This window comes from Apteryx rowi, unplaced genomic scaffold (genome assembly GCF_003343035.1).
Source record: "Apteryx rowi isolate R43461 unplaced genomic scaffold, aptRow1 scaffold_297, whole genome shotgun sequence".
NCBI classification, from domain to species: Eukaryota; Metazoa; Chordata; class Aves; order Apterygiformes; family Apterygidae; genus Apteryx; species Apteryx rowi.
The window spans coordinates 994,921-1,007,761 of NW_020449385.1; the positions used below are offsets into that span (position 1 = coordinate 994,921).

At 36.7% G+C, this 12,841-nt stretch overlaps 1 protein-coding gene across 4 annotated transcripts in view; it reads left to right on the plus strand.

Annotated features, from left to right (window-relative positions):
- TMEM131 (transmembrane protein 131) overlaps window positions 1-12,841 on the plus strand; it is a 107,777-nt gene that overhangs the window by 77,673 nt on the left and 17,263 nt on the right. For all 4 annotated transcript variants that reach the window (XR_003254131.1, XM_026069445.1, XM_026069447.1 and 1 more), the window contains exons 23-31: window positions 961-1,099; window positions 1,210-1,319; window positions 1,732-1,798; window positions 3,055-3,206; window positions 3,848-3,990; window positions 5,219-5,405; window positions 6,498-6,683; window positions 10,160-10,318; window positions 10,866-11,461. Coding sequence is in view for 3 of the 4 variants with exons in the window: in XM_026069445.1 (XP_025925230.1) it covers window positions 961-1,099; window positions 1,210-1,319; window positions 1,732-1,798; window positions 3,055-3,206; window positions 3,848-3,990; window positions 5,219-5,405; window positions 6,498-6,683; window positions 10,160-10,318; window positions 10,866-11,461 (1,739 nt within the window). In the remaining variant the exon portion in view is untranslated. The remainder of the gene's footprint in view (window positions 1-960; window positions 1,100-1,209; window positions 1,320-1,731; window positions 1,799-3,054; window positions 3,207-3,847; window positions 3,991-5,218; window positions 5,406-6,497; window positions 6,684-10,159; window positions 10,319-10,865; window positions 11,462-12,841) is intronic.

Consider the following 12,841-nt stretch of genomic DNA (forward strand, 5'->3'; position numbering starts at 1 on the left):
GGTCTTTGGAGCCTTCCCAAAATACTTTCTAGTCTGAAGTCTAGCATTTCGTTGGTTTTGCTGACTGGAGGACTCGGTACTGTTAGTCTTGTTTCAGCTCCTCGTAGAGAGCTTGTGGGAGAACTGGCACCAAGTCTATTGTATAGGTCAGAAAATAGCAAAGAATCTCATTCAGTAATGAAAATAGTAGCTCACACCAAGTGTGACTAACTCACAGATTTGTTTTGGATTTGTTAGAAGTTTAGGCATATACTCCCTGTATCTGTCACAGCTAGAGTGCATCATGTTTACTGTACATTACATATGTACAGCCACAGTATGTTTTGGGGAGTATCTGGGTGTTGTTTTGGAAACAGTTTGTAGTAGGACTTTTTCCCTTTCTACTGCTTATGCCTTAGCAAAAAATGGTCAGGCCATAATTGTTACATAATATCTCTTGATCTCTTAAAATATATTTTGAGTTATTTTCATTTACTGATCTGAGTCAATCAGATTTTCAAATTTGCAACAATAATAGCTAGGTACTTTCTAATGAAAGATAAAATTTCATGTCTCTCTGTTTAGAAGATAGTGATCTAAGAGAAATGCAAATGCTGCAAGATTTATGATACTATGCGCAAGTCCTACCACGTTTTCTGCTCATCTTCTTCCATAAAGAGGGCCTAGTAGAGTTTAGAATGGATAGATGTTGACAACAGCACTTAAATAGCAAATATCTTTAGAATATTTGGGTTGGTCTGCTATAGCATGTTTTGAAGGTTTCTTGTTGTGTTTTTTAATAGCAGTGCATACGAACAGAGTTCAAATGTTTTCCTTGCATATAAATATAATGGACTGTGCTGTTTTTCAAATTAATACTGTTTTCAGGGTGCTTTTAAGCACTTTTCTTTTTCCAGGCTTGCTTTTTCCAAGTTTTTGTCATTTTACTTTTACAAAGTAAGGTTTTTAATACTTTTCCAGACTGAATGCTGTGTTCGAAGTAGACACAGATCTGCAGAAGGATGTCCAGTTGAAAGTCACAGCAGAAATGGCCTGGCCTTCCATACTCACTTCACCACGCCATTTAAGCTTCCCGCTTACCAATACAAACAGTTCATCAGTAAGTTACTGTGTTAATAGCATCTTTTTATAGGGACTGTATTTTTCATAACTTCTTGTAATTAGAATTAATCCAAATTTAAACTTAACAAAAATTGTGTTTCTGATTAGGAGGAAGAAATTTTTGTAGAAAATCCAGCTGACGTTCCTGTGTATGTTCAGTTCCTTCCTATAGCTCTGTATTCTAACCCATCCATCTTTGTCGATAAACTGTTAGAACGGTAAGCTTTATTTTAAAGTATTCAGGGTTTTCTCGCTGTACTGCGAAATGCATTTTATAAAACATAAATGCAGTCTTTGGCAGCTGTGTTGGCAGTTACAGTACTGGCTGCTTCTAGAATTTGGATCATTGGCCCAAGGGGAACGAAATTTAGGCTGATTGTCACCAAAGGGCCCTCTGTATTCTTTTGTTGTTGGCCATCTGTTGGGGAAAGGTGCTGAGCTAATGTTGTTCACATTTTTTCCCTAACTCGACGTGTGAGGGAGGAAATAAGAAAAACCACGTGATACTTTCAGCTGTGTATTGTTTTAGTCTTACCATAAGTTCTCGATTTGTGATAAAATCTGTAATATGTACAAGTATGTTATGGTCTCCCTTGATTTGAAGGGGAAAAAATGATATTTTTGTTTCAGGTTTAATTTGAGTAAACCAACAAATTTCAGTCTGAGGACTCTAGAGTTCCAGGTCTTCAGAAACTGTGTAAGTATTTCAATACATTCTTTAGATATTTGGGGGGGGATTAAAAATATGTTGTGGGGCTTTGTTAAAATGTTCCTTCAAGTTTAGTATTACTGTGTGTGAAAAACGTGATACTTACTTTGGATATTTTCAGGGAAATAGTAAAAGTCGTGTTTCTTCAAATGTAACTTATAATATCACTTTCACTGTGTGCTTACTGTGTAACAGGATTGTAGAAACTACAGAAGAACTGTATTGACTCATTTTCTTCAGCATAGTGGTTGCTATTTCTAAAATTAGCTAAGTATTGGGTTTTCATTGCTTTGTTTTTCATTTTAAACTTGCTTGAAATTTTGTGGACAACCTTAAGTATATACTCTTTTTTTATAGGTCTTGCAACATCCTGAACACTTTCTTTTCTAATCCAATATACATGCATTTCCCCTCCATTTAAAGTTAGTTTTAGATTAGCAATTCAGTGCTTGCACTGAGGCAAATCTAGCAAAATATCCTGCTTTCAATAGTTTTTCTATTTCAAGTTTGCCTTTTTTCCCCCCTTTCTTTCCTTTACTTTGCAAAGACAATATTCTGAAAATGTTTTGAATAATGAAACATAGAGGATAGAAAATGATACATAATGGCTTAATGTTAACATAGTGTTAGAAATATACATTAAAAAAAAAACTTCTGAACTCTTAGAGCCTGAGAGCTTTATGAATCCACATGTAAATATTTTAGCTCAGTTGCTCTGGTCTTTTGGTTATTAATAAGCACAGCTGGATTAGTAATAAATAGAGAATTTCTTATACTATCAATTCTTTTTCTCTGGGTAAAAGATACAGTATTTTAAGATAGAAGTGTCAGGAAGGTAATTTCTGAAGTAGAAATAAATATTTTGTAGAGAAATAATTTAGTATTTGTCACAAAAGAGCAACATGCTCTTTTGGCTCAAGTAGCAAAATAGCAGCAGTAACATGCTTTTCTTGTCTGATCCAACTCCAGCTGGCTTTCAGGCCCTTCAGGTTATATGAACCACTGAAAGGGAAATTCCATTTCATACTGGCCCAGTGTAAGCTTATGTATGTATTTTAAGGGAGAAGAAAATGTTCTCCAGTTAACTTTTAACTAAAAAGCTTTTGTGTAATCAGTTCATTGGGTAGTGCACTTTTTTTATGACAAAATCTATTTTCTAGCTAAAATAATATCAGTTCATTAAACACTTGTAAAAATTTCCTATTTTAAAAAGTGCTATTTGTTTGTTTTCCTGCTGTCTTAAGGTCCAGCCACTGCAGAGCACTGTAGGACTTACAAAGGGCCTGGCTCGGCACTCAGTTTTAAACCTAATACTAAAACCTGGAGAGAGAAAGTCTGTCAAAGTAAAATTTGCTCCAGTTCTTAATAAAACTGTTTCATCGTTAATTGTTATCAGGTATGATAGATATTTCTGAATTAAGTTTGAGTTTTTGATGCTTATTGTTTATACATAAGGTCATAGTTGTGACCAGCTGTCAACAGGAAATTACAACTTGTACAAAAGTAACTGTACAATCATAGCTGTCTGGATAAACAGATTTTGTTTAAATGTAATTATATGTTTTACAGTAGTTAAACTGTATTCAATATATACTTTCTGATATAAATATATAGCCCGTTATTATATTTAAATTCTTAAATACATAATGTCTTGAAAGCAGGGACTTAGTTATAAGTGCCATTTGCAAGATCCAGCTGCAACTTGCATCTTACTTGTAAAGAAGAGCTCCGTTTGAATAACTGCATTTGCTGTTTGAAGTGTGGTGCTTTTAACATGATGATGAAATACAAACTATAACTAGTACCTCTTTTTTATTTTTATGCTTTGTTGTGATTTCTTAGGCTTTTGTCTTGCAAATACTATGTACGGAGATGTGCACAATTTTCTTCCATACTGTGGGAAATTATCTGTGGGACTGCTTATACTTCTGTCTTCCAGGATTGGGATGTAACTTCATAGTCTGTAGAGATGTTTTCAGGAGCAACAAACTGCATAATTCTGTTATGAATGTTTTTCCCCATTTTCTGTGTACCCAGAAATAATTTGACTGTAATAGATGCCATAATGGTACAAGGACAAGGAACGACTGAGAGCTTGAGGGTTGCAGGCAAACCTCCTGGTCCAGGAAGTTCTTTACGCTTTAAAATCACAGAAGCATTATTAAAAGACTGTTCAGAAAGTGAGTACTTCTTGAACTACTGTGCTGAACAGAAATGCAGTGATGTTTTACATGTACAACTTAAAATGTATGTGTGGAAACAATTCTTCCCTCTTCTAGTGCCCCAGAAATTTAATTCCTTTAAAAATATTAAAGTTGCTTCTTAATTTAGGCAAAAAAAGAAAAAGAAATATTTGACCTTTTTCATTCTAAGAAGATAATTAAGAAATCTAAAAGTAAAACAAATGTCCTTCCCCCACTAAAATTCAAGGTAGAGGAGATAGAAATTCTACTGGGATAATCTCTAATTCTTAAATGTGAGTAAAATTGGATCATGACTGCAACTTTCTATGCATTTTTTCCTGACTCCTTCAGAATCTGCATGTACATGGCCAACAGGGAAAAGGGTAGAGGGAGTTCCTTTAGGAAAATTAAATTCCAGACAAATTCTGTTCTGTGTTCAGGGGGATTAGGAATGTCATGAGATTTTTTGTTCTGTGCCCCAAGTTTGCTTCTGAGAGGAGGGCAATGGAATACCTGTATTTCCAAAGGAACTGGTAAAGGAGGTTTAGTCTTACCTGGTATTAAAATCTACTTCATTACTTGAGGATTTTTAGACATATTTATAAGGCGCCATGTTAACTATCTGAGATTTTTCTGCTTTTGGGAGATGGGTAGGAAAAATTTAAGAGAATCTTAGTCACTATCTCTTACACATTGTAGCTTAGGTATTTTTTGCTAGTAAGATATGTGTATCTCAGCAATGGATGTCATTTTTAAGGCACGACCTCTAAGATGGTATCAGTGTATCTACATATTGTATTGTATATCAGATATCTATTTACTCTGTTCAAGAGAACAAAATTATCTCAGAAATAAGCTTTTTAATTCTATTAGTGCTGGGACTTTGTTCACAGAGTACCACTATACTAAGGAGTAGATCACACAGTTTTACAGCCTAGCGCTACTGCCTCACAAAAAATCATCTATCCGAGGTTTGGGGGTTGGGTTTTTTTTCCCCTGGTGAGTTAGCACTCTGGAATTGTACAAAAGTGCTGCACCTTGACGGGGACGAGAATCTGGCTGCAGAGATCTGTTTCTGCAGATTATCCAAAGATGCCCATGGGCTTCCCTAGTGCTCCCTCCTGATGTAATACTGACAGAGCTGTCTCTTCTGCTTTGATTTATGAATATAGTGAAGGATATCAGTTTAACACAACACTAATTACTTTGTTCTGTTTGTTTCTAGAAATGAAATTAAAAGAACCAAATTTCACGCTGAGAAGAACATTTAAAGTGGAAAATACAGGGCAGCTGCAGATTAATGTGAAATCTATGGAAATCAGTGGATATACGTGTGAAGGATATGGATTTAAAGTAGTTAACTGTCAAGAGTTTGCACTAAGTGCCAATGCCTCTAAAGACATTGTCATACTGTAAGTGTGTTTTTTATTACAGTCATCTAAATGGAGTCTTGCCTCAGGAATTTTGTATTCCTTGTTCTATTCTGAAGGAAATCTGTGTTGGTTAAATTCTGGGGTGTTTTACATAAGCTTTGAAGGTTCTTTTCTTATACAACTTAAAACGTGAAAATTTTCCTCTGTTCATGTAAACACTGTTTGGTTTGGGGGGGGGGGGTTTAAGAACTTAAAGATTTCATGACTAACTATAGTATTACTTTTGTCACTATCCAGTAAATATAACTTACTGAGTTGGAATAGTGCTACTATACAGCTTTTTACTCATTTCATTCATTTGGGGTATGAATGCATTTGAGATCCAGATTTACATATGTTTTTGGTGCATTGCAGTATGTGGAAAAGAGCTCTTGGTCTAAGGATTATTATCATAATGTACAGCATTTTAATCTTGGATATTTTGTCTGTTTCCATGATTATGATGATTAATTCTGCAAATTTTTAATGTAAAAGATCTGTACACCAAAAAAATTTCCTTTAACATTGCTTGGATTTAAGGCTAATTATTTGGAATATGCTATCTAAAAAGTTCAGAAGATGATACTGTTATGCAAGAGGATATACAAGATACTGCAGGCAATGAAACTTCTCTAGTGTTTCTGCAACAGAAACTGCAATCTGAATTGTGATGAGACAAGAACATAGTGATGATGTTTTTTGAAAAAGGCATCCAGTTTTGATTTAATTTAATTTTGTTTTAAGAGGAACGTTTAAAAACTTTACAGCTCACATGGTGATTGGCTCCGTTGCTTGGTTATAGCTTAGTTATAGTTATACCTATACATCTGTATAGGTGGATCAGGGAGGCGCTTATAAGCGTGGTCAATTGTATCTTGAACTATTTGAAAGATGTGCATAAGTATTTTTAGGCTAGTTGTGTGGACGATATTAGTCATACTACTAAGGCTATTTGTTGCAAATGCCATGACTGACATCTCATTCAAACAATAATTGGCATTTTTTTAAAGAATGACTGTGAAGAATATAAGTTATCTAGAACTTTTGTGTTCTTCATGTGAAGAGTTCTAACATACTTCACTTTGTTTTCAGGTTTACACCAGATTTCACTGCTTCCAGAGTCATCCGTGAATTAAAATTCGTCACTGCAGGAGGCTCTGAATTCATATTTGTCTTGAATGCTTCCCTTCCATATCATATGTTAGCAACATGTGCAGAAGCACTACCCAGGCCCAACTGGGAACTCGCACTGTACATAATCATCTCAGGAATAATGAGGTAGTGTATATATGTGTTTGTTCTTATCAATATGTGTACATGAAATACAGCTGCTTGAATACAGATTACAGAGAAGGTATGAAAGTGACAATACATGTTATAATCAGTGGAAAATAAAATAAGGTGAGGTGGAAAAGGAGAGCAAATTAATAAAACTACTGTGGATTTAGTGTAAGTGGCTTAGGGTTGAGAAATGCAAACTTTTTTTCATTCAAAATTAAATAAAATAATATACTTATTGCTTGGGCCCATTTCCTTAAGTCATTCATATATATATATATATTCCTGTTAACCTGAGTAATGTGGGGTTTGGGGGGGGGGAGGTTTTTTGTTCATTTTGGGGGAGGGGTGTTTTGGTTTGGTTTGTTTATTTGTTTTGGGGGGGGAGGTTGGTTGGTTGGGGATTTTTGTTTTGTTTATTTGTATGTTTTTTGATAACTAACTAAGCCAAACTTGCATTAAATTAGGTGTTAGAACACTGTGGTTACCTTAGATGTTGAAGCATCCCTTTTGTAGCGTTGTGCTGTAGGGAAGATATGAGACAGTGACTTTAATGAGCTTAACAGATGCTATGGATGAATTTAACTTGGCTGTCATTTGTATGTGACAGACAGCTGGTGATACTAATAATGGAATTTCTGAGAACCTGAAGGGCATTGTTCCTGACATGAGCACTTGGGGGTTACGCAGTAGCAGAGTAGTGCACTTTTCTCAGCAAAGAAAGAGATATTAGCTGTGACTGAGATTTGAGTTGAAAATTCCACTGCATTTGCCTATTCTAACCTCTACCTATTTTTATTTTTTGAAATCTGAGGTTATAAGCAATGCCTGCCTCCTAATCTCCTGGATGTGAGACGCTTTCCCCAAATGCCCTTATCTAGAGAAAACCCTACCATAGAAACATAATAGCAACAAATGCTTTTTCCCTTTTTCATTAGCATTAAACTTGTATTTTAGTGTGTGAAATGGTATGCTGCTGTAGATGTCTGTGATGGAAAAAGTGGTTTTCCTGGGTGGTGTGGATCTGAAGGATTATCCATAGCCTTTGTGGCAAATCAGAGGTGTAATATTCCTGTACTTTTTTTTTTTTATTAAGATATTGTCTCTTCCAGTGTGGTATGCTATAAGACATAAATATTTTCTCAGGAGTGATATAATAAATAAATGTTTTCTTGGGAGTGATAGAAGAAATGGATAGAGATGATAAAATGTTACAACACACTTCTTTTTCTTTTCTGACTCCTCAACGCTTTCCTGAGTAATGCACTGTTTATTTTACAGTTTTGTTTTTCTTCTGTATAGTTGCTAGAAATTTATAAGTTTAATTTTTGTTTAGTTTATTGACAGAGTGAATAACGTGTTTGTTCAGCTCACAAGTGTAGTTTGTCTGGAGAATTTTGTATGTACTTTATTTGTGAATTAAACTTTACAAAACAAGACAGAATACTAATCCTTTCATTCACTCTGTCTTTTTCCTGCAAGTACAAAGCATCCTACTTGGCAGCAAATTAGAGGAAAAATGCTAACGTGACCACGTCAATAATATTCTAAGCATCCCGACCAGGGTCACCAGCTTTTAGGATGTCATAATGTGTAGGGGTTTCCTAGTTGCCGTTAACACGCTTTTGTAGAGTGCAATGTCTAGGAATGAACTTGAGGAGTTTGTCTAGCTCACATTTTTCTTTTGATAAAGTATTATTTATTGTTGTCTTCCCTAAATCACTGTTGTTTTGGATGGTTACCATACTTGTGGCTTCAGATATTGAAAACTAGCTAGATAGGTCACATACAAACACAGTGAAAGAGTCAATTGTTTTTATGAAGAACTTTCCAACTAGATACACGCTCCAGGTTAAACTTGTGAGGGGAAAGAGGGAGTACCAAGAACATCCTCTGGTGTCTAGACCGCATTATCGCCACTGTAAGGTTCCTTAGAACTGCAATATGAAAATGTAAACACCAATTTGTTTTGCAGTTTATATGACTCCAGACTAGTTATCTTCATTAAAAAAAAAAAAGCAAACAAATGTTGCCAAGCCTAAACCACTACAGTCCCTACCTTCCCCAAATCAAAACCAGAAAGTGCAATTAAAAAGACCTCAAAACAAGATTTTGTTTCATTTTGTTTTTTATTTCCAAGTTGGTACTCAATTTATCAAACCAACAAAGCTGGCTTGTCTAAAGGGAGTAGTGTTCTTATCCAGTGGGCAGCAGAGGAAGGGAAGTCTTCAAGGTGACCTTTTGCTGCAGCTGCCTTTGTACAACCTCTGCCGAGCCCAGAGGCCAGCACCGATACATCGAGGGGAGCAGCGTGGGGTTGAAGTGAAGAGTGCCCACCAAACCCTCCAAAGCCCTAAGCCCTCTGTCTCCTAAAGGCAGTATAGTACCGTGATGGTTGATGGAGATGCGATACTCTTTTTGCTGGCACGGTAGTCAAGGCAAATATTGCTCTCTTGAATAGGGAGTTGTGTGAGCTTGTGTGAAAAGATTCCCCTGTTTCTTTAACTTCTGTTGCTTGCTAATCTCTTGGGCAAGATTTATCTTGCCTACCTTCTGCCATCTGATTATGTGTATAGAACCCTTTTAATCACTGGGGCAGGGAAAGAAACGCTGAAGTATCTATAACCAGTTGAGATGGTGTCTAAAGACACTTACATATCTGGTGATAGCTGATAATTCAGAGGTGATGCCTACACTAGATTCCTTTAAACAGCTACAATTAAGCAAGAGGTGTCTCACCCTTTTGTGTGAACTGATACTGTTTTTTGTATGTTTGGCTTACGAAAAAATGGCAGTCAGAAGTGGGAGGAGAACAGAAATTGAAATTGCTGATTTGAAGTTCTGTTCTCATAAATTGTCTTGGATAAAAAGTAAGACAGTCTTCAGGCCCCCCAGAAACTTGCGGCTGTTGGAAGATAAAGTCCATAGCACCATGATGAATGTCTCTGCAGTGATTTTCTTGCTTCATTCAAAAATACAGTCTACTGCAGTGGGTTATACCACAGGCAAACTCCCAAACTGTATTGCAGCAGATGCAGTTAACTGTAAAACTCCTTGAAGTAATGCTCTTAAACTTGAGTTCTCTGAACAGCAGTACATTTCCCTATGGAGGGTCTCTGCCTTTAAAATGCGATTGCACTGGCAATCTGAGAGAGCTGCTGACCGCCTAGATGCCATTTTAATATTTCAAATACCTTTCTTCTTTTCCTTTGGATTAGTATTTTTGGAAGCTGCATGCCAGATTTGGGTCTCTAGTTTTTATTCTCGTTGTTGTTGCTGATGTTTATATCATGCTAGATTATGTCTTTTATATTTCTGTCAAACAAAGTTGTGGTTTGGAGGCAGTTTTCCTTTTCAGGATTCCAGTACATAGTACAGTATACAAATATTTTGTCTTGTATGTCTGATTAACTTCATTAACCTGAAAAATTCTCAAAACTAAGAAATAACTTAGTTGCCTCTCTTGTCCTCTGTAGTGTACTCTTTCTCTTGGTAATTGGAACAGCCTATCTAGAAGCTCAAGGAATTTGGGAGCCATTTAGGAGACGCCTGTCCTTTGAGGCGTCAAACCCTCCCTTTGATATGGGAAGGCCATTTGATCTCAGGAGAATAGTTGGAATTTCATCTGATGGAAAGTAAGTATATGTTGTTGGTGGGTGGGTATTATTATTATTATTATTATTGTTATTATTAGGCCAGACCAATAATACTGCTCTTTAGAATAGGTGAATAAATAAAGATCCTCTTATGGACAAAAGATAGCCAATCATAAAAGGATAGATAGATGTTGTGGTTGTGAGAAATATTCATCTTTTTTGTAAAAACAAACTGTAAAATTTCCTGTTAATGTTCTCGACAATGAAAGGTATATGCTGCATAAAAACTTCAGGTCAAAAGTTCCTACCTTTGGGGTTGTAAACTAAAAAAGAGTCTTCTGTCTTCAGTATTTCCTTCTACATATATATTGATTGTCATTTTATTCTGTTTCTGTTCATATGTGCAGTGAGCAAGTGAATGGGAAATGGTAAATGCCACTGACTTGTCAAACAAGTTTTAGGCATTTTTGTTGATTATATGCCAAGAACCGCATAGGTGAAGTTTGTTTTGGACATAGCAATTCTTTTTTCTTGAGGAAGAGTAGAGACATTGTAGAGTATATTTAAACACTTGTTGTTCTTCCAGCTTGAATGCGCTTGGGTCAGATTCTCATCACAGTTCATCCAGAGGGATCTATGGAGCAGTCAGTTCCTCTTCACGATCCAGTGCAGGGAATCATAAGCAATGCAACACAACAGCACACCTTCACAGCAATAGAAATGCACCTGATGTTGAAAACATCAAATCTAAAACCAGTTCAAGCATACCTAATAGGACTTCAGCACAAGCAGCTTCCATGCAGTCAGTGAACAGAGTGGGCCCCTTTATCTTGGATTCAGGTGCCCCAACTCAGACTCATGCCACAGGCAAAAGAGCCAAGGGGACGAGGCAGAACCAGCAGCCGAGCTCGCAGCAGGTGCCAGCTTTGGCAGAGCAGCCCTCGCAGCAGGCCCAGCCACCTGGGCCCCAGCAGCAAGAGCAGCAGACTGAAAGTGCTTTGCCGCAGCTACCGCTTCTCAGCCCACCTCACGCCGAATGCGCCGGCAGCAGAAGGCACAGCTCAGAGGATTCAGATCTCACTGGGCTCATAGAAACTATGGACAAAGACTTTGACCACCCAGAATCCCCATCCCCAGAGGTGTTTACAGAGCAGCCCCCATCTCCACTAGCAAAAAACAAAGGTAATACAATTCTGCTTTTTTAACGGGATGATTCATTATGTAAGTCACAGAACAAGATCTGATCAACTGTAAAGGTCATGGTTTCATAGCGTGGAAGGTTTTAGCTTCTCAGCTGCTCCATGCCCTCCTGCATGTGTCTGTCTTGAACACTTCCTTTATCTGTTTTATGGCACTGAAGTTCTCCATGCAATGCTAGGCTGTGATTCTTCTTGCAAATTTTTTGAAACATTTTGAGGAAGACAAATGTGAACATTTAGATACCTGACCTGACAGAGGTCACATATCTACAAGGAGAGAGATGCTTTTGACTGCAACTCCTTGGCCTTTGGGTTAGCATCCTTCCCTCCCACCCCCACCGTTTGGATTGGGACTGGGGAACTGAGGGAAAGAAAAGGAAGTTTCCCTAGTATTTTACGAAAACTGAAACAGAGAACTGTAAATCACTGTAGTATTGTTTAGGAATGGAATTCTTCATGCCCAGGCTTGCAGTTGTGGTAGAAAATCCTTGATGTCAGGTGGCCAGCAAATTAATATATGGCATCTGTGTTTATAAATTGCATTCATCTTTGTATGAGGTTAGAGTTGAGTTTGAATTACTTATGCATCTTTTCGATTGTCTAATTTTTAAAACAATTTATTGAATTTCGTACATTAAATGTCAGTTATTTTCCTTCTAAAAATACTTTGTTAGAGTAGAGCTTCTTATGATGCTTTTTGTATTAGCTGTTTCAGTTGTGTCCCAGAATTACATGGTTATAAATGTTTCAAATTTAATCATAATAAGTTTATTTTTAATTTTTTCACTTTTTCTTAACAAAAGTGTTGTACAGAAACAGTACTGATACTGTGTTGCTTATTAGAGATAAAGTTTAGGAAAAGAATGCTGGGAAGGCATATAAACCCTGAAGCATCTGTTTAATAACACACCATGCACCACGAAAGAGGAAAGCACTTTTGTGTTAGTGATTATGAAGCTTCAGTCTGTTAACAATAATCATGAGTACAAAGTTGTTAAATACTTACAAATGGATGTGATGTGGCATCTGGGCTTTCAAATGAGAAATTCTTAAGTAATGAGAGGTTTGGGGATCCAGTTGAAATATGCTACTTTTATTTCTGGCTTAGTTTTTGTCTAACTGAAAACAAAACAAAGGGATGTGGTTACAGGAATTAATCTTAAGCTTAAGAGAATTATGACCTGTTTATCAGGTATCCATTTCATGAAGGCTAAATGGTATTCCAACAGATGATATGACTGCAGGTAGGTTTCATGGACTGTGTCTACATTAGCAAATATTGCAGCAGTGCAGCTCTGTAAAGCAAAATGGCTGGTAGTGAGAATCTGGCATCTTCACTGTGCACTCTTGAGGGCTTTTACTG